This window comes from Poromitra crassiceps (genome assembly GCF_964638095.1).
Source record: "Poromitra crassiceps genome assembly, chromosome: 8".
NCBI lineage: Eukaryota > Metazoa > Chordata > Actinopteri > Beryciformes > Melamphaidae > Poromitra > Poromitra crassiceps.
In genome coordinates this window covers 1,304,920-1,327,419 of record NC_139629.1, presented here as the reverse complement: position 1 = coordinate 1,327,419, position 22,500 = coordinate 1,304,920, and the positions used below count along the sequence as shown (strand labels likewise).

At 45.3% G+C, this 22,500-nt stretch overlaps 2 protein-coding genes across 2 annotated transcripts in view; one reads left to right on the top strand and one right to left on the bottom strand.

Moving 5' to 3' along the window:
* The window catches only part of ptprna (protein tyrosine phosphatase receptor type Na), a gene marked incomplete at both ends in the record, with an annotated part of 52,220 nt that extends 49,619 nt beyond the window's left edge, over positions 1–2,601 (bottom strand). Inside the window, one exon of the mRNA XM_083641712.1 lies at positions 2,526–2,601. Within this exon, the coding sequence (XP_083497838.1) occupies positions 2,526–2,601 (76 nt within the window). The remainder of the gene's footprint in view (positions 1–2,525) is intronic.
* A 14,577-nt stretch (positions 2,602–17,178) lies between these two features.
* The window catches only part of LOC310781248 (desmin-like), a 14,817-nt gene continuing 9,495 nt past the window's right edge, over positions 17,179–22,500 (top strand). The window contains exon 1 of the mRNA XM_083641818.1: positions 17,179–17,810. Coding sequence (XP_083497944.1) covers positions 17,233–17,810 — 578 coding nt within the window. The 5' untranslated portion in view covers positions 17,179–17,232. The remainder of the gene's footprint in view (positions 17,811–22,500) is intronic.

Sequence of the window (22,500 nt, the reverse complement as noted above, 5' to 3'; positions counted from 1 at the left end):
GGAAAAGGCTTGTGACATCATCGGAATACTATGATATTCTCATTTCACAACAACCTTTTGAGGTGGTAAAGCAGGAAATAACAGGTTTAATCATTAGCATTAATGAGGCCACCTGTCACTGAACACCTCAACATGATGGAAGCATAATTAATGGTATCAGCGTATAGCTGCTTTACTTCCTGCTTTCACCACCTCAAAAGGGCTGTTGTGAAATGGGTCCATATGACTCTTTCAGTGGAGGTTACAGTTTGTTTTGAGCAGCTGTGAAGCCATGTTCTGGCACTCTTTGTATTGTCGTCTGTGGGAAACCCCATCATTAAAAGTGAAAGAATATAGTCTGACGATAAAAGGTTGACACAGATTTTGTGGATGTAAAACGATGATTTAGAAGAAGGGGTGATGCTGGTTCATTTAGTTTGTTTATGGTTGGTGTGCAGGACCTTGGAGGCGATGGCAGTGTGGGAAACAGCAGCTGGCTGTTGCTAGATAGGACCTCCACCAGGCATAACACACAGCAGAGCACACAGTGATAACTCTCTCTCTCTCTCTCCCTCTCTCTCTGTATGTGTTTACTGTGTATCTCACTCTTTTTTCTGAATTCAGTTCAATTCAAGAGAAAGAGAGTTAAAAAAGGACGAGGTGAGTCACTGACACTATTCACTAAGTCACTCCATTCACAGGTAAAGAAAAAGATGGACTAAGACATTATCTCTCTGTTCCTTAGTACTTTATTTGGTATCCATCCATCCATCCATCAATTTGTGATCCACACATGAGTGTGCCCCCCCACTCTCTCTCTCTCTCTCTCTCTCTCACACACATACACACACACACACACACGCACACGCACACGCACACGCACACGCACACACACACACACACACACACACACACACACACACACACACACACACACACACACACACACACACACACACAGCACTGACTACTTGTGGCTGTTAAAAAAACAATAATAGCCCCGGTCCCATCTGATCTTCACTGGTGTGTGAATTATCTGAAGGTAACCTCTGATCTCTGACCTTTCATAGACAGTCTGTTGTCATAGCAACTGGACATGAGCCATATAGCTGGTTTGAAAAGGGAGATGGCGATGTAAGTGAAAGGCCACAGGCATGTCAGCCTTACTGTAAATGTCACTGTGCATGGAAGAGATGGACGGAAGCACTGATATTAACAAGGATAAGGGGAACAAAGACAGAGTGGATAGCAAACAGCATCAGTCACTGGTCTCTCTCCATGGTGCTGAAATGCCAGATCGTCTTAGCATGTTATTATATATATATATATATATATATATATATATATATATATATATATATATATATATATACATATATATTGTGGCGACCCAGAGTTTGACACGTCGGTGGCGATTACGACGTTACGTGAAGGCAGCGGACCAGCCAGGGTGTAGGGGACTTCCGGTCTCGGGTGAGGAGGGAGTCTGAGAATACGAGGAAGCGGACTGGATTATTTTAAAAGATGAAAAACCCCAGGCGCTTTAGTCCCAAGCTTCAATGCTCCTGGCCAATCCCGGCGCCACAGGGCGTGGTTATTGCTTATCCTATGTGGGGTTAGAAATCACGCGTGTGTAGCTAGGAGCTGTGTGTGTGTAGCTAGGAGCTATGAGTGTGAACCGGGAATAAAGACTGTACCAAGTATTGCCTCTTCTCCTCCTCATTAATGATCCCGGGAGCGGATTATTACAATATATATATATATATATAGGCTATATATATATATATATATATATATATATATATATATATATATATATATATATATATATATTGCACTTGCTGCTTGCTGTCATTGTTGTTTCGCATATCAGTAATGTAGCCTATTTGTATTTTTATGGAAAATGAAACTTTACTATACTCATACTCAAGTTATATTTCATTTGAAACCTAGGGCTATGTGTTTTATGTAAATATATATTTCAATTCTGTTTAATTTAGCAAAATAATGTCTTCAACCGTAGGCCTACTTGAAATTGCAAATATGAAGCCTAACCCAAACTCGTACAATTTATAGGCTACTATCACAATATTTATAACTATATATAGCTATTATATCACAATATCTGCTGCAAAAATGAAATATCTTGAATCGACTTGGCTTTTTGCTTTCCTTCCTACACTACTTCATTTCCATTTGCCCCCACACACCCCCTCCGAAGAAAATATTGCATACATTTCGATTTCAGTTTAGTAATGTATATTAGGCTATGCAACTAACAACACAACTCACAAATCATGTGTAACGTTATATCTTAAATCTTATCATCAGCAATCAAAGTGAGTAGCCTACCAGGCTACCACAGACACACTATAATAAGTCCAAAATCGAATATTATAGAAACAATGGGAGATGAAAGTCCGATCAGATCACTCTAAACTCACTACCGAGTCGGACACATCAAGTGGTTGTATGAATAATGACCGGACTACAAACTGTATTGGAGTGATTTCTCCTCACGGCTCATGCTATCATCATCTTCTTACCGTATTTGTGTGCGCCTCCCGCCTGGCACAGCGCCGTGAGGAGGAGCAGAGCTCGCCATGGCTTCAGGTGTTGCATCCTCGCAGCTTCACAGCTGCTCAGCAGATGCAGAGAAACCAACAAGTCCTGTGTTTTCCCCTCTTTTTCTCCCTGTTCGCCTTTAAATCCCCATATTGACCCAGGGAGCTATAATGAGCTGTGCACAGCCGATCTTCACACCTCACATTGGATCCATGAAGCCCGTGGATGTGACGGGAAAATGTAAATACATGGCCAGGATAAAGTGTTTTCTCACAGTAGAAAGGCGGGGCATGGGGGCGGGGCATGGGGGGGTGAGGATGGGGAGGGGATATAATAAACGTACACACGTAGTATCGACGCACGACACGCCAAATGACGCGCCCCACTCTCCTTCTGATTGGGTTAGGTTTAGGCATGGGGAGTGATGAAGGAATGGTCCTTTGTCGCAGCAGCCATTTTGTGTCTAAAAGGCAGGGTAAACACATATTGTGCAACCAAAACATTAATGAGGGCCCCAGCACTGGAACACCTAAATGGATTGATATAGAAATCATCATTAATGTTTTGGTTGCACCTTACCCCGCTAGCCGGGCGCTTCTCGCTCATACTGAGCATTAGCGCCCGGCGACCATCAATTCATTTCCAATCAAACAATCGTGCCGCTCTCACGTGCCGCTAAAAATGAACCCTTACCTTACCTGTATGAGCGAGAAGCGCCCGGCTAGCGGGGTAAGGTTGCACCTGTGTTTACCTTGACTTTTAGACACAAAATGGCTACTGTGAATTGTGTGATGTCATCAGTGACATAATTATTGACCAAAATCATCTTATGCCATCACTGATGATGTCATAGGCACTGATGATGTCATAGGCATTGTGACATCATCAGTGATGTCATAGGCATTGTGACATCAATCATCAATGATGTCATAGGCCTTGTGACATCATCAATGACAGTGATGTCATCAGTGATGCGAAGTTGGGCAATTGTGCGCTGTGTATGCCAATAGAGCAGGAGAGGCCACCCAGCAGCTGAGCTGTGAGGCCGGGCGAGCCAGCGAGGGATGCTAGAAAGGAACGTGAGAAGCATGCTCAATTCCTCATACAAGAAAGAAAAAGAAAGAAAGAAAGAAAGAAAGAAAGAAAGAAAGAAAGAAAGAGAAAGAAAGAAAGAAAGAAAGAAAGAAAGAAAGAAAGAAAAAGAAAGAAAGAAAGAAAGAAAGAAAGAAAGGCTCAGGGCAGAGCAGTTCCATTACTGATGCTCTTGCTCCCTCTAGTGTCTGTAAAAAGGAGGTGGATGGAAATGCTATACAGTCCCATGGTCTGACCTGAGACAAAATCCTTATTTTACTATTTAATTAGACAAAATTAAACAGAAACAAAAACACGAAATCCAATCAAAGTTGTTTATAAATCTTTGATGGGAATAAAACAGAATCCTGAAATAATAATGCCACCATGTCCACTGTGGAGATGATGGCTTGTCTTTGTGTAATGTGGAGCTGTTACATGTTTCCCAGCTTTGCTGAACACTGACAGTCTGTCCCTGAACACTGACAGTCTGTCCCTGAACACTGAACACTGACAGTCTGCCCCTGAACACTGACAGTCTGCCCCTGAACACTGACAGTCTGTCCCTGAACACTGACAGTCTGTCCCTGAACACTGAACACTGACAGTCTGCCCCTGAACACTGACAGTCTGTCCCTGAACACTGACAGTCTGTCCCTGAACACTGAACACTGACAGTCTGCCTGCCTGAACACTGACAGTCTGTCTCTGAACACTGAACACTGACAGTCTGTCCCTGAACACTGACAGTCTGTCCCTGAACACTGACAGTCTGCCCCTGAACACTTGCAGTCTGCCCCTGAACACTGACAGTCTGCCCCTGAACACTGACAGTCTGTCCTGCCTGCACACTGACAGTCTGCCCCTGAACACTGACAGTCTGCCCCTGAACACTGACAGTCTGTCCCTGAACACTGACAGGCTGCCCCTGCCTGAACACTGACAGTCTGCCCTGCCTGAACACTGACAGTCTGTCCCTGCCTGCCGAACACTGACAGTCTGTCCCTGAACACTGACAGTCTGTCCCTGAACACTGACAGTCTGTCCCTGAACACTGACAGTCTGTCCCTGAACACTGACAGTCTGCCCCTGAACACTGACAGTCTGCCCCTGAACACTGACAGTCTCTCCCTGCCTGCCTGAATACTGACAGTCTGACCCTGCCTGAATACTGACAGTCTGTCCCTGCCTGAATACTGACAGTCTGCCCCTGCCTGCCTGAATACTGACAGTCTGTCCCTGCCTGAATACTGACAGTCTGCCCCTGAACACTGACAGTCTCTCCCTGCCTGCCTGAATACTGACAGTCTGTCCCTGCCTGAATACTGACAGTCTGCCCCTGCCTGAATACTGACAGTCTGCCCCTGCCTGAATACTGACAGTCTGTCCCTGCCTGAATACTGACAGTCTGCCCCTGCCTGAATACTGACAGTCTGCCCCTGCCTGAATACTGACAGTCTGTCCCTGCCTGAACACTGACAGTCTGTCCCTGCCTGAACACTGACAGTCTGTCCCTGCCTGAACACTGACAGTCTGTCCCTGCCTGAACACTGACAGTCTGTCCCTGCCTGAACACTGACAGTCTGTCCCTGCCTGAATACTGACAGTCTGCCCCTGCCTGAATACTGACAGTCTGCCCCTGAATACTGACAGTCTGCCCCTGCCTGAATACTGACAGTCTGCCCCTGCCTGAATACTGACAGTCTGTCCCTGCCTGAATACTGACAGTCTGCCCCTGCCTGAATACTGACAGTCTGCCCTGCCTGAACACTGACAGTCTGTCCCTGCCTGAACACTGACAGTCTGTCCCTGCCTGAACACTGACAGTCTGTCCCTGCCTGCATGTTTGAGCCTCAGCTGCCTCTGCAGCTAACAGGTGTGCAGTGCAGATACAGTGGGAGTCCTTGGCTTTTGGCCTTTTCGTTCGCATACAAGGCTCCAATGAATGTATGAAATGAGGACTGTTTATACTAGTCTAGTCTAGTCTAGTCTAGTCTAGTCTAGAATCACGTGGTTCCATGTTTTATTCCTGGCACGGCTTTAGCTTTTGATTATCTCTCCCATGATAGACCAAAGAGATCTGGAGCAGGTTTCCTTCTAATCAAGTTTTTCTTGTTTCCATGTTACACACTTGCATGCAATCACCCATTCACACACACACACACACACACACACACACACACAAACACACACACACACACACGCACACGCACACACACGCCTTTGTGAAACCTTTGATCTCTCTTTCTTGCTCTCTCTCTCTCTCTCTCTCTCTCCTTTGCCCCTCATCCTTCCATCTGTGTCACACACACTCTCGTGTAGCGGCTCAGCTCATTGGCATGTGTGTGTGTGTGTGTGTGTGTGTGTGTGTGTGTGTATGTGTATGCATGTTGGGTTGGTTGCTTGGCAACGTGTTTAAAGATGACCCCAGCAGAATCACCCGCGCTGCCCCCGACACTCACCAGCATGCACTGATTCAAATGTCATGGCATTTCCACCATGCTTCATTCTGTATCCTCTCTCTCTCTCTCTCTCTCTCTCTCTCTCTCTCTCTCTCTCTCTCTCTCTTTCACCTGTCTGTCTCTTATCTCTCTCTTCCCACCCCTTCCCCTGATCTGTCTTTCTCAATCCAGCTCACCTGCTCTTTCAAGAATCCCTATTGAAGTGAAATAAATATTATTCTCTTCTGTATCAAGATGTTTCAAGATTCATTTTTAATAAGGAATTTGACTTAGTGCAAGTACAGTACGCAGCGCAGCGGTCACATCAACAGCAGAAGATGGAGCAATACAGAAAACCATCTCAAATGATAAAGTGCAAAGTAAAAAAGTCCTTTAAAGTCACTCTTACATCAGGGCCTCACCCATTTCCCGGTTCTCCTGGCTGTCATCCACACTGCCTGGCCCCAGCGTTCCACAGGCCAACACCCACACCCCACCCCCTGCCCCCAGCCCCTCCCACCCCTTCTGGAGACTGGTCATGGAGTGAAGACAGGGTGGCTTTACGTGCCACTTAGATGTTTTGTTCACCTGTGTCACATACATCTTCCTGCATCGCTTTCTGAACCAGGACAAACATCACTTCTCTATTTGGGTTTTTACAGAAATGAAAACAGGATTTATGCTTTCAGACTCAATCCAGACAGGATTCATAGCAGGGATAATGTGCTGTTGCCTGAGAGGAGGAGAAGGCTGTAACATTGAATTTAAATTCAGTCAGAGACTATAAAACAACCAGGGTCCTAATTAAAGAAAATGTTCTTTCACTTGATCAAATTGTCACCATTTCAAAGATGACAGTCAAAGCGTTGGAATTGAGCGCTAAAACGTCTATAGTTTTAGTAAAGATAGAGTTTTTTTCTGTTTTTGATGCATAGAAAGTTGGAGAAATGATACGGGTATAATTTATACACACGCGCGCGTGTGTGTGTGTGTGTGTGTGTGTGTGTGTGTGCGCGTGTGCATGTGTGTGCGTGCGTGTGTGTTTGTGTGCGTGTGTGTGTGTGTGTGTGTGTGTGTGTGTGTGCGTGCGCGTGTGTGTGTGCCTATGTGCTCACTGCCCACCCATGCCGGGATATTGGTGCTAATTTGAGATTCTTGTTTCCAGGCCACAGGTCAGGTGTTGCTTCTGTGTCTGGAGTTGCCCCCCCCTCCCCCCAATGCATGGCTCATGTTCTGTCCTGCACTGATGATGTGTCCAACGGGAAGTTTCCATGGGAAACTCCAGGATGACACTTCCTGTCATGTCAGTCAAATCACATCATGCCCAGATCGTGTCCACAGCATCTGTTGCAATGTGTGAAACCCCCCCGGATTATTTTGGTTTAATGAGAGCAGCGTTCTGTAATCCATGACTTCGGACCACCTTCAAAATCATGTTCTGGTGAATCATGTTCTAACTGAATCAGCAGTTAGAGTTAGGGTTTTCAAAGTCTGAGTCTGTGGGCCTCCCCTCAGACAAAGCTATAGGATCTCGTTTTGATAACGTAACATTTTTTCCACTTCCATTCACTGAGCCTCCCCTGAAACTGTCTGGAGCATTCCCTGGGGAGGCCCGCCTCCCACTTTGAAAACCTCTGAGTTAGAGAATAAGGCACAAAAAACTCTAATTTGAAGCCATTAGAAATGTAATTGAATTTTTGTTGGAGCAGCAGCATCCCACTGCTTTTGCCTGGGTTCAGCTGAGCCTAAGAACACCCACGACTTTTCCATCCCATCCGTGGGCCGATGTGATATCCTTTCATGGGGCCCGAAATCCCTGGCTACGGCCCTGAATGCACCTAACAGCAGTCCCACCCCTTTGAGACCCTCCACCACTTTAAATCTTACTTCATACCCCCTAAATACAGAAATCCATCTCTGGACACGTATTGCAGATTGGTGGAGAGAGAGTGATGTTATTTTGAACAAAAGGAGGGAATATAAAGTGAGAAATAATTTATCTAAGGAGCAACGGGATGAACTTAAGGCTATAAGAGATGATAACACTTTAGTTATTCAGAGTGCTGATAAGGGGGGTGCTACTGTGGTCCTCAACCGTGACTCCTATGATAAAGAAGTACATAATCAACTCAACAATCCCAAATTCTACGGGAAGCTGGACCATAACCCCATCTCTGTTTTCAAGACACGGGTTCACAACCTACTTAACCAGCTCCTCGAAAATGAACTCGTAACTAAACCTGAACACTCTTTTATGAAGGTCGATTTCTCCATCACTCCTGTATTTTACACTCTACCCAAAATTCATAAATCATTTGTGGACACACCTCCTGGAGGTCCCATTATTGCTGCTATGGGCTCAGTCACAGAAAAAATCTCTGCTTTTGTGGATTATGCTCTCCAACCTATGGTAACTGCCCTCCCGTCATACACAAGGGATTCTATGGAGTTTATCAAAACTGTGCAAACAATTGGATTGACTGATACTGAACAGTACCTAGTAACAATGGACATAGAATCACTTTACACAAAAAGCATAGTTAACTGTTAATAAGGTAATAACAAACTATTTATTAAGCTTAATGAAGTAACAAAACCAGCTAGTAAAGGTGGTTATAAAGTGCTTATAAATGTCTTATAAGCTACCAATAAATATGTTTATAATGCGATTATTAACACTTATATAGTATTATTAACATAATAATAGTGTTAATAAGGACCTTATAAGATCCTTATTACCTATTAATTAATGCTTATTAATAGAACCTTAATATAAAGCGTTACCTAATGCTTTTATATATTATAAAGGGCTTGATTTATATATTGTATTTTGAATGTATTCCAATATATATTTTTCTCTTGAGGATATTCAAGTTAAATCGAGGAAACCTCAAAGCAACTTTCAAATAATAAATGTTTACAAATAAACTTTTGTGAACTGACAAGAAAAACAAAACTGAACACGACTGTCAGAGAAACTGTGAAACTGTCTACTGATGACTTTTCTCCCACCCACTCTGAATCCAACGGGCACAGAGCGCTTTATGTGACGGACAAGAAGGCAGATGAAGGATCTTGCAGGAATATTTGTTAAATTCATACAATCACTTTGTGCAGTCATGCTTGATAGAAACACTCAACTCAAATTTAAATGTTACATTTCTCCTATTTAGATTTGATGTTTGACATTTCACCACTCAACAGTTATATTTATAAGGCATGGCTGAAAAAGCAGCAGCATTATTCTTAGTTTTACTGGGGTTGTCAGGTTCTGTCTTCAATCCCATGATGCTTTGGGACAGTGGCTTGACAACAGGGTTCAAACAAGAAAACTATAAATATGCCTGATGCTACCAGCAGCTGACACACACACACAAATATGCACACATGCACACACACACACGCACACGCACACGCACACGCACACGCACACACACACACACACACACACACACACACACACACACACACACACACACACACACACACACACACACACACACACACACTCATGTATATACTAATGGTTCTCTCTCTGATTTGATGACACACACTCACAGCACAGCTCAAGCTGCACCTGGGTGCTTTTGAAGACTTAATGGCCATTAAATGTCACATTTCTCATTTGGGTTATTGGCAGAAAGGTTGGAGAAACCCTGGCATCATGAGGACACTGCCCATATTTTACTGTACAGAACCCCATCAGTCCAGAACAGCAGAATTACTCCTTTTGTTTGGGTATATAATACTCATTGCCTCATGTCCAAAGATTTCTCCAAGTAATCTGCTAACCCAAATAATCTGGATCTCATGTTCAGACAACCAACCTATTACAATTTTTAAAGTACCCCATTCATTAAAAAGAAATGCTACCACTCTTTTCACCTTGCCATATATTTGCTTGCTGTTTGATAAGGGCAATACAAAACAAAATGGGCATTGCTTTTACAAATAAACAATCAAATAAAAATGAAATGTAAATGTGATACTTTATTGATCCCTTATTGTAGGTTTCTTACTGTAGTAGTAATGTAGTGTATAAGCATTGCTAGTGTCTTCATACAGTCACCATGGGTTTTCAGCTGTTCTGACGTTCTGACCATCGCGTGCAATTGGCCAATGACAGGTGTTGCATTATTGAGAGGGTCACCCTGATAGGCCCTGCCTCAGCCCTCAGGTCACCCTGATAGGCCAGCTGCCTCAGCCCTCAGGTCACCCTGTGATAGGCCAGCTGGCTCAGCTCTCAGAGGGATTTATAGCATCACACAGCATCAAAGTCAAGAGGGAGACATCAGAGAGTGAAAGCTGACTATAGTGTCACAGGAAACCGATTAGTCACTGGTCATCTGCGCTTCCTTTTTGGATCTTGTAGCTTGGTTTCAGCTTTATTTATCACCATCACCACCTGCACAACCACTCGCACACCCTGGATCCCAGCACATGGAGGTGGTGTGACAGGCTGATGTCCAGGCTGGTGTGTCCCAGAGATGACTCACCATGTCTGGGCTTGCTTTCCCCTGCCGCCCTGGATGTCTGGCTCGAGTGTTGCCTGTCTGTTCTTCACAGAGCAACGGCATGCATTTAAACATGACAGTAACACACACACACACACACACACACACACACACACACACACACACACACACACACACACACACACACACACACACACACACGGTAGTGAAACACACAAACTGCTATTTTATATTCACCAAATAAAATGCTTGAACCAAGCCTGCATGAAGTGTGTGTGAGTGGTGATGAAGTGAGGAGTGTGTGTGTGTGTGTGTGTGTGTGCGTGTGTGTGTGTGTGTGTGTGTGTGTGTGTGTGTGTGTGTGTGTGTGTGTGTGTGTGTGTGTGTGTGTGTGTGTGTGTGTGTGTGTGTGTGTGTGTGTGTGTGAGCGCTGATGCAGTGGGGAGTGTGTGACCTTCCCGGGCAGCAGCTCTCTCACTCCAACCTTCCAGCTCGTTATGTAACTAAGGGTAAAGACATGATTGTACTGTAACTCTATTCCTGCTGGAATGGTACCAACTCAAAACACACTGTCAAACTAGTGTCACACCAGGACACTAGCATGTCTTTGGGAGAGATGAACACTCTAAAATACAGTTTCTGTCTCAGCTTGTGAAAGTTATGGTCTCTGTGAATCACCAGCCATTATAAAGTCAATATGTATTTCTCTTTTTATGTTTTTGCTGCTGCAGTGAATCCCACTGAATCTAGTTTATCCAGCTCAATTAAACTGACAAGTTAGATTAAGCGTGTCGGAGCTATTTCATAAGCTAAATTATTTCAAATATGTTTTTATTGATGTGATCTATTTTTGGTGACTTGACCAGTTTGCCAGCTGGCACACTTCCCCACTTCTCTGGCAGCGCGACACAGATATATATATTGTATGAAAATGTCCCTGACGGTTCGCAGAGAGCAACATTGTCTCTTATTTATTTATAAAGCTTTGATTGGGAAGCTGCCACTTTATCTGTCCTCAACTCTCACTCATAAGTAGGGATGTCCGATATTATCGGCCTACCGATATTATCGGCCGATATTAGCATAAAAAAATCGATATCGGAAAATATCGGTATCGGTTTTTATGCCGTTTTTTTTTTTTTTTTTTTTTTTCATAAATACAGGGGGAGTCTCACTGAGAGCAATGCTCTCTTTTTCAGGAGTGCCCTGTTCACATTCACACACACATTCATACCTGGAAGCTGACCAGTACAACCACAGTCTGATCTGTTGGCCACTGAGCAGCTCCACTGGAGCGGTTGGGTTAAGGGCCTTGCTCAAGGGCACCTCAGTGGTGGTAATGAGGGAGGGGCAAGCGCTGCCTTTTCACTTTCCCCATCCAGATTTATCCTGCCGGTCCCGGGGATTGAACAGACGACCTTCTGGTCACAAGCTCGCTTCTCTAACACTTACAACTTTAACACAACATGCATATTATATATTAAACTCTTCAGCTACATTAAGCTACATTATGTAACTTGTTACGTGAAATTTCGGTCGAAAAAAAGCCCGCTTATATCGGTATCGGTTGATATCGGTTGATATCGGTATCGGAAATTAAGAGTTGGACATTATCGGATATCGGATATCGGTAAAAAAGCCAATATCGAACATCCCTACTCATAAGTATCAGTTATCAAACACGCTCGCGGTCTTATGTCAGACTGTCTGTCCCACGCGTGAGGACTGAGCAGGGAAACACTGCTTTTTCTTTTTATGCTCCTAACAAATGGAATGAGCTCCAGGACCATTTAAAATTGGAGTGATTGATCCCTCTTAATTCTTTCAGAATGCTCCTATAGAGAGCGCCCTACACCAGGAGTGTTCCTGTCAGAATGCTCCTATAGAGAGCGCCCTACACCAGGAGTGTTCCTGTCAGAATGCTCCTATAGAGAGCACCCTACACCAGGAGTGTTCCTGTCAGAATGCTCCTATAGAGAGCGCCCTACACCAGGAGTGTTCCTGTCAGAATGCTCCTATAGAGAGCACCCTACACCAGGAGTGTTCCTGTCAGAATGCTCCTATAGAGAGCGCCCTACACCAGGAGTGTTCCTGTCAGAATGCTCCTATAGAGAGCACCCTACACCAGGAGTGTTCCTGTCAGAATGCTCCTATAGAGAGCGCCCTACACCAGGAGTGTTCCTGTCAGAATGCTCCTATAGAGAGCACCCTACACCAGGAGTGTTCCTGTCAGAATGCTCCTATAGAGAGCGCCCTACACCAGGAGTGTTCCTGTCAGAATGCTCCTATAGAGAGCGCCCTACACCAGGAGTGTTCCTGTCAGAATGCTCCTATAGAGAGGAGCCCTACAGAGGAGTGTTCCTGTCAGAATGCTCCTATAGAGAGCGCCCTACACCAGGAGTGTTCCTGTCAGAATGCTCCTATAGAGAGCGCACTACACCAGGAGTGTTCCTGTCAGAATGCTCCTATAGAGAGCACCCTACACCAGGAGTGTTCCTGTCAGAATGCTCCTATAGAGAGCACCCTACACCAGGAGTGTTCCTGTCAGAATGCTCCTATAGAGAGCGCCCTACACCAGGAGTGTTCCTGTCAGAATGCTCCTATAGAGAGCGCCCTACACCAGGAGTGTTCCTGTCAGAATGCTCCTATAGAGAGCACCCTACACCAGGAGTGTTCCTGTCAGAATGCTCCTATAGAGAGCACCCTACACCAGGGGTGTTCCTGTCAGAATGCTCCTATAGAGAGCACCCTACACCAGGAGTGTTCCTGTCAGAATGCTCCTATAGAGAGCGCCCTACACCAGGAGTGTTCCTGTCAGAATGCTCCTATAGAGAGCGCCCTACAGAGGAGTGTTCCTGTCAGAATGCTCCTATAGAGAGCGCCCTACACCAGGAGTGTTCCTGTCAGAATGCTCCTATAGAGAGCGCCCTACACCAGGAGTGTTCCTGTCAGAATGCTCCTATAGAGAGCGCCCTACACCAGGAGTGTTCCTGTCAGAATGCTCCTATAGAGAGCACCCTACACCAGGAGTGTTCCTGTCAGAATGCTCCTATAGAGAGCGCCCTACACCAGGAGTGTTCCTGTCAGAATGCTCCTATAGAGAGCGCCCTACACCAGGAGTGTTCCTGTCAGAATGCTCCTATAGAGAGCACCCTACATGAGGAGTGTTCCTGTCAGAATGCTCCTATAGAGAGCACCCTACACCAGGAGTGTTCCTGTCAGAATGCTCCTATAGAGAGCGCCCTACACCAGGAGTGTTCCTGTCAGAATGCTCCTATAGAGAGCGCCCTACACCAGGAGTGTTCCTGTCAGAATGCTCCTATAGAGAGCACCCTACACCAGGAGTGTTCCTGTCAGAATGCTCCTATAGAGAGCGCCCTACACCAGGAGTGTTCCTGTCAGAATGCTCCTATAGAGAGCGCCCTACACCAGGAGTGTTCCTGTCAGAATGCTCCTATAGAGAGCGCCCTACACCAGGAGTGTTCCTGTCAGAATGCTCCTATAGAGAGCACCCTACACCAGGAGTGTTCCTGTCAGAATGCTCCTATAGAGAGCGCCCTACACCAGGAGTGTTCCTGTCAGAATGCTCCTATAGAGAGCACCCTACACCAGGAGTGTTCCTGTCAGAATGCTCCTATAGAGAGCGCCCTACAGAGGAGTGTTCCTGTCAGAATGCTCCTATAGAGAGCGCCCTACACCAGGAGTGTTCCTGTCAGAATGCTCCTATAGAGAGCACCCTACACCAGGAGTGTTCCTGTCAGAATGCTCCTATAGAGAGCGCCCTACACCAGGAGTGTTCCTGTCAGAATGCTCCTATAGAGAGCACCCTACACCAGGAGTGTTCCTGTCAGAATGCTCCTATAGAGAGCGCCCTACACCAGGAGTGTTCCTGTCAGAATGCTCCTATAGAGAGCGCCCTACACCAGGAGTGTTCCTGTCAGAATGCTCCTATAGAGAGCGCCCTACACCAGGAGTGTTCCTGTCAGAATGCTCCTATAGAGAGCGCCCTACACCAGGAGTGTTCCTGTCAGAATGCTCCTATAGAGAGCGCCCTACACCAGGAGTGTTCCTGTCAGAATGCTCCTATAGAGAGCACCCTACACCAGGAGTGTTCCTGTCAGAATGCTCCTATAGAGAGCGCCCTACAGAGGAGTGTTCCTGTCAGAATGCTCCTATAGAGAGCGCCCTACACCAGGAGTGTTCCTGTCAGAATGCTCCTATAGAGAGCGCCCTACACCAGGAGTGTTCCTGTCAGAATGCTCCTATAGAGAGCGCCCTACACCAGGAGTGTTCCTGTCAGAATGCTCCTATAGAGAGCACCCTACACCAGGAGTGTTCCTGTCAGAATGCTCCTATAGAGAGCGCCCTACACCAGGAGTGTTCCTGTCAGAATGCTCCTATAGAGAGCGCCCTACACCAGGAGTGTTCCTGTCAGAATGCTCCTATAGAGAGCACCCTACACCAGGAGTGTTCCTGTCAGAATGCTCCTATAGAGAGCGCCCTACACCAGGAGTGTTCCTGTCAGAATGCTCCTATAGAGAGCACCCTACACCAGGAGTGTTCCTGTCAGAATGCTCCTATAGAGAGCGCCCTACAGAGGAGTGTTCCTGTCAGAATGCTCCTATAGAGAGCGCCCTACACCAGGAGTGTTCCTGTCAGAATGCTCCTATAGAGAGCGCCCTACACCAGGAGTGTTCCTGTCAGAATGCTCCTATAGAGAGCGCCCTACACCAGGAGTGTTCCTGTCAGAATGCTCCTATAGAGAGCGCCCTACACCAGGAGTGTTCCTGTCAGAATGCTCCTATAGAGAGCACCCTACACCAGGAGTGTTCCTGTCAGAATGCTCCTATAGAGAGCGCCCTACACCAGGAGTGTTCCTGTCAGAATGCTCCTATAGAGAGCGCCCTACACCAGGAGTGTTCCTGTCAGAATGCTCCTATAGAGAGCGCCCTACACCAGGAGTGTTCCTGTCAGAATGCTCCTATAGAGAGCACCCTACACCAGGAGTGTTCCTGTCAGAATGCTCCTATAGAGAGCGCCCTACACCAGGAGTGTTCCTGTCAGAATGCTCCTATAGAGAGCGCCCTACACCAGGAGTGTTCCTGTCAGAATGCTCCTATAGAGAGCACCCTACACCAGGAGTGTTCCTGTTTTACATGAAATGTTTTCACTTGTTGTTATTGTTTAATTTATCATGTCTGTAAACTTTTAACCTCTTTGTATGTTTTCTGTACACAGGGCACTCTGTGTATAATGTTTTCTGTACACAGGGCACTCTGTGTATAATGTTTTCTGTACACAGGGCACTCTTGCAAATGAGAGCTTGCTCTCAAGAGATCTCCCCTGTATAAATAAATGCTAAATAAAATAAAATATATATATATAGATGTTTCATGAAACAGGGATATCTTATCTCTAATAGCTTCTTCAACACTTAGACCATCTCCCTGCCAGAAGAGGTTTGAGTCATATAAATACACAGAGAAAAATGCAAGGACTCACACTCACTCACTCACTCACTCACTCACTCACTCACTCACTCACTCACTCACACACACACACACACACACACACACACACACACACACACACACACACACACACACACACACACACACACACAGACAGACAGACATACACACACACACACACACACACACACACACACACACACACACAGAGACACACACACACACACACACACACACACACACACACACACAGACAGACATACATACACACACACACACACACACACACACACACACACACACACACACACACACACACAGGCCACCGCCCTTTGCAGCAGTTGAAACCAGATCAGGGCGACAGCTGAATGAGGCTTGGGAACAGAAACAGTGACAGAGGAATGAGAGGAGAGAAAAGACGAGTGGTTGGAAAGGGGGAGGAGATCTGTGGAGGGCAGGGTTGGAGAATATTGGATGACATATAAAGGGATTGTAGTAATCTGATTACAGTAAAAATGAAATCTACCAAAATTACTGTTGCATGTATGTTGAAAAAAATATTCTTAAAATAGTATTTTTAAGGATTCTTTAAGAAAAAGTCGTTTATTAGAACACTTGAATGAATACAAGGAAAGGGAAAGGTATATACACCCTGATGAAAGCAGCTATGGCACAATGCTTTGATTTTCAACTGGGTAATATGCAATAGTCAAATAAAAAGACTGTTCATATTTTCTTGTTTTGTCACAAAGCACTATTCCTTTTCCTTCGCACTTTTTGTAACAGATCTCAACCTGGAAATAGTCTAACTTTCTGAAACCGTGTTCATGGTATGGGACAGCACAAGTTCTCACTACTGACTTGGGATCAGCTCTTCTACCGCCACCCCCTTTCTTTAACCTTAACCATTGTTGGAGATCTTGCAAATAGGACCCAAGCAAACTTTCTTCAGTTTGGGCCGTGGCCTGTAAATGTTGTCCTAGTGGTCGATGGAGGGAGGACAAGAGGTTTGAGATACAGAGGAGGGGGCGTACGAGGTAGAGGGAGGGAAGGAGGGGGGTAGAGATAGAGGGGTGAGGAGAGAGGGGAGTGAGAGTGGGTGTGGTGAAGCTACAAATAGCTGTGTCCAGTGAAGGCACTTCTTCATTTCGTCTCTCTGCCAGTTACCCGGTGGGACAGTCCAGTCTCAGCAGCACCCCATCAAACCACAAAGCAACCAGCCATCCAGCCATGAGCAAGTCCTACTCCTCCTCGGCCCAGTCGGCCTCCTCATACCGCCGCACCTTCGGCTCAGGCGTGGGTTCTGCCCCCATGTCGTCCATGTTCTCCTCTGGAGCGGGCGGCCGCAGCGCCTCCGCCGCGTCCCACATGTCTTCCCGCGTCTACGAGGTGAAGAGCAGCAGCGCCCCGTCTTACAGGATGTCCTCCGGGGGCGCCGGGGGAGCGGGCTACGGTGCCTCCTCGGCCATGCGCACCTACTCCGGGGAGAAGCTCGACTTCAACCTGGCCGACGCCATGAACCAGGACTTCCTCAACACAAGGACCAACGAGAAGGCCGAGCTGCAGCACCTCAACGACCGCTTCGCCAGCTACATTGAGAAGGTGCGCTTCCTGGAGCAGCAGAATGCCGTGCTGACAGTGGAGATCGAGAGGATGAAGGGGCGCGAGGGGCCCGGCCGCGTGGCCGAGCTGTACGAGGAGGAGATGAGGGAGCTGAGGAGGCAGGTCGAGGCCCTCACCAACCAGAGGGCCCGCGTGGAGGTGGACAGAGACAACCTGGCCGACGACCTGCAGAAACTCAAGATGAGGTAGGACATGGGTGCAACGGAGTCGGTGTTTTGCGTATGTGTTCAGTTTCAGTTTCAGTTGATTGATTTAAACAGGAAAAAAGCATACAAACGCCATAAAGGTCATTGAAATACTTTTGAGCCCTGCTCAGTAAAGAAATGCAGGTTTTCAGAGGGTTCCTGTCCTTTTCTGGCGTTGTCCTGTGGCAGCAGACCTGCCCCCCAGTAGGAGTGTGGATGGAGGGGAGATAGACAGAACAGAAAGCGATCAATTAAAGTTGAAACTGAAAGAAAGGGGACTAATGGTCGAAAAGATTCACTCAGTTGTGGGGGGCGGAGCACGTTCTACTTTGGAATACTATGAATGTATTCATATCATGGCTTTTGTTTTGAACAGTGAGAGCAGAGCACACACTTTATATTGATGCACTTTGGTGGAAGTGACTCCAATGTACAGATTGTTCCAGAAAGAGCAGCTGGAAATAGACCCCTATTGAGTGAGTCGTTGAGAGAGGGGGAGAGAGAGAGATAAAAATGAGAGAGTGTTAGAGAGTGTCTCTCACCCAGGGCACCTGTGTAATTGGCTGGAACAACAAACGACATAGCTTGACTGGTGGATTCCTGATTACTGGAAGGGAGAGAAGGCAGGAGAAGGCAGGAGAAGGCAGGAGAAGGCAGGAGAAGACAGGAGAAGACAGGAGCAGGCAGGAGAAGACAGGAGAAGACAGGAGAAGACAGGAGAAGACAGGAGAAGACAGGAGAAGGCAGGGGGTGGGAAGGGGGAGAGTGGAGAGTGGACAAAGAGGAGAGTAAGAGTTAGTTTCCTTCAGTAATAATAATAATAATTGTTTGGATTTATATAGCGCCTTTCTAGACACTCAAAGTTCTTCACATATCAGGGGAGGGGGGGGGGAACTCAACTCAACCACCACCATAGTAAGAGTTAGTTCCCTTAAGTAGTAAGAGTTAGTTTCCTTAAGTAGTAAGAGTTAGTTTCCTTAAGTAGTAAGAGTTAGTTTCCTCAAGTAGTAAGAGTCAGTTTCCTTAAGTAGTAAGAGTTAGTTTCCTTCAGTAGTAAGAGTTAGTTTCCTTAAGTAGTAAGTCAGTTTCCTTAAGTATTACGAGTTAGTTTCCTTAAGTAGTAAGAGTTAGTTTCCTTAAGTAGTAAGAGTCAGTTTCCTTCAGTAGTAAGAGTTAGTTTCCTTAAGTAGTAAGTCAGTTTCCTTAAGTAGTAAGAGTTAGTTTCCTTCAGTAGTAAGAGTCAGTTTCCTTAAGTAGTAAGAGTTAGTTTCCTTAAGTAGTAAGAGTTAGTTTCCTTAAGTAGTAAGAGTTAGTTTCCTTAAGTAGTAAGAGTCAGTTTCCTTAAGTAGTATGAGGTAGTTTCCTTAAGTAGTATGAGTTAGGTTCCTTAAGTAGTAGGAGTTAGTTTCCTTAAGTAGTAAGAGTTAGTTTCCTTAAGTAGTAAGAGTTAGTTTCCTTCAGTGGTAAGAGGTAGTTTCCTTAAGTAGTATGAGTTAGGTTCCTTAAGTAGTAAGAGTTAGTTTCCTTAAGTAGCAAGAGTTAGTTTCCTCAAGTAGTAAGAGTCAGTTTCCTTAAGTAGTAAGAGTTAGTTTCCTTCAGTAGTAAGAGTTAGTTTCCTTAAGTAGTAAGTCAGTTTCCTTAAGTATTAAGAGTTAGTTTCCTTAAGTATTAAGAGTTAGTTTCCTTAAGTAGTAAGAGTTAGTTTCCTTAAGTAGTAAGAGTTAGTTTCCTTAAGTAGTAAGAGTTAGTTTCCTTAAGTAGTAAGAGTTAGTTTCCTTAAGTAGTAAGAGTTAGTTTCCTTAATTGATGCAGTAAAGTCATTAGAAACACCAACATGTGGGATGGAAGAAAACTGCGCGCCTGTGCAGCAACATTTCCAGAGGCCCTTGTGGAGGAAAGAAAAACAACAAGGGAAGGTGATGTTTTGCTAAACCAGAATAGGTACCCAAAAGGGTTATAGGCAATGCAGACAAGAAAATAACACTGTACTGTACTCTACCAATTGTTCTACTTCGATGAAGTACATCGAAGTAGATGTACAAAAGATTTTTCTACAATAGATTTTTACAAAAGTTTTACACTTTAACCACAAGGGACTTTGCTGGGGGGGGGGACTCATAAGGGATAAAGTTCAGACAGACAGACAGACAGACAGACAGACAGACAGACAGACAGACAGACAGACAGGCAGACAGACAGACAGACAGACAGACAGACAGACATACAGACAGACAGGCAGGCAGACAGACAGACAGACAGACAGACAGACAGACAGACAGACAAGGTTGGACAGATGGACTAACAGTCAAACAGAGGAAGACAGTGAGTCAGTCAGACAAACAGACAGCCAGGCAAACGGAAATCAATAAAGTCTAAACCAACACAGCCAAAAAACAGCCAACACGATGGAGTTATAGATAGATAGATAGATAGATAGATAGATAGATACATGCATATGCCTACATACATACTGTACATACATACATACATACATACATACATACATACATACATACATACATACATACATACATACATACATACATACATACATACATACATCAGTGTTTCCCCTAGAAAAATGTTCAGGCCTGGAGAGATTTCGATACGTATCCCGACCGCAACGGTGGGGGCCCTCGCTGGCTCGCTGTTCCCATCTATGTTCGCAATGGCATCCCAAGTATCATCATACAAACAGTTTGGAACAGTGCTCCACGCTGGCACAATGCTCCTAAAAGCAAAATGCTTAATGTTTTGAATGGTTTGGCATCTTCTATTACTGTCAACACTGTCAACACCAGTATTCTTGTGTATTGTAATACGGTAATATGCCATAAAGGATTATTGAAATTTTGGGGAGCAGAATTATTATTATTTTTTATTTTTTATTTTTTTTGGCATTTGTTTCTGGCCTGGCGGGGGCGTCGTTGCCCTGGCGGGCCTGCCAGGCCTGTGGAATGGTAGGGGAAACACTGACACATACATACAGTACATACATACATACATACATACATACATACATCATACATACATACATACATCATACATACATACATACATACATACATACATACATACATACATACATACATACATACATCATACATACATCATACATACATACATACATACCGGTACATAAAGTACATACATCCATGCATACAGCATGTTTGTGTGTGTAGAGGGAGAGATAGCCTGAAGAAAAGTGAACTCAGCGTGAAAGTGCACACACACACACACACACACACACACACACACACACACACACACACACACACACACACACACACACACGTGTGATCACTCACATACTGTACTACAGTAGCATCACTCACATACTGTACTACAGTAGCATCACTCACTCCTCTGATGGAGCTGATCTCTTCTTCTTCAACTTATTGCCTGCAGCAACACGACATGCATGGCAGAGCAGCTGCTGCCCCCCTCCCACATCAACATGTACACAGAGACCTGCTGGCTGACAACTGTTACAACACACACAGAATGGCTCCAGGATATATAAGTAGGCTCTACCAGCAGCAGCTAGATCACATACTGTCAAAACACATTTACTGTGCAAAGGTCTATTTCCCAGGACACTTTGCTGTACCAGGATGACATAAGATACATAGACAAAGAGATTTGCTCAACACACAACAGCAAGCATAAATACATCAGCCCACCACAAGGGGGCATACAGGAACATGGAAAAGAGTGTTACAGGAAAGGCACGGATGGAGATGTGTCCATGCCGAGAGTTTGATCGGGCCTGTCCAATAAGTTAGAGACAGTGTTCTGTAGAGGACAGTGTTCTGTAGAGACAGTGTTCTGTAGAGGACAGTGTTCTGTAGAGACAGTGTTATGTAGAGGACAGTGTTCTGTAGAGGACAGTGTTCTGTAGAGGACAGTGTTCTGTAGAGACAGTGTTCTGTAGAGGACAGTGTTCTGTAGAGACAGTGTTATGTAGAGGACAGTGTTCTGTAGAGGACAGTGTTCTGTAGAGGACAGTGTTCTGTAGAGACAGTGTTCTGTGGAGACAATGTTCTGTAGAGGACAGTGTTCTGTGGAGACAGTGTTCTGTAGAGACAGTGTTCTGTAGAGACAGTGTTCTGTAGAGGACAGTGTTCTGTAGAGACAGTGTTCTGTAGAGGACAGTGTTCTGTAGAGACAGTGTTCTGTAGAGACAGTGTTCTGTAGAGACAGTGTCAGTGTTCTGTAGAGGACAGTGTTCTGTAGAGACAGTGTTCTGTAGAGGACAGTGTTCTGTAGAGACAGTGTTCTGTAGAGACAGTGTTCTGTAGAGGACAATGTTCTGTAGAGGACAGTGTTCTGTAGAGACAGTGTTCTGTAGAGGACAGTGTTCTGTAGAGACAGTGTTCTGTAGAGGACAGTGTTCTGTAGAGACAGTGTTCTGTAGAGGACAGTGTTCTGTAGAGGACAGTGTTCTGTAGAGACAGTGTTCTGTAGAGGACAGTGTTCTAGAGGACAATGTTCTGTAGAGGACAGTGTTCTGTAGAGGACAGTGTTCTGTAGAGACAGTGTTCTGTAGAGGACAGTGTTCTGTAGAGACAGTGTTCTGTAGAGGACAGTGTTCTGTAGAGGACAATGTTCTGTAGAGGACAGTGTTCTGTAGAGACAGTGTTCTGTAGAGGACAGTGTTCTGTAGAGCAGTGGTTCCCAACCACCTGGC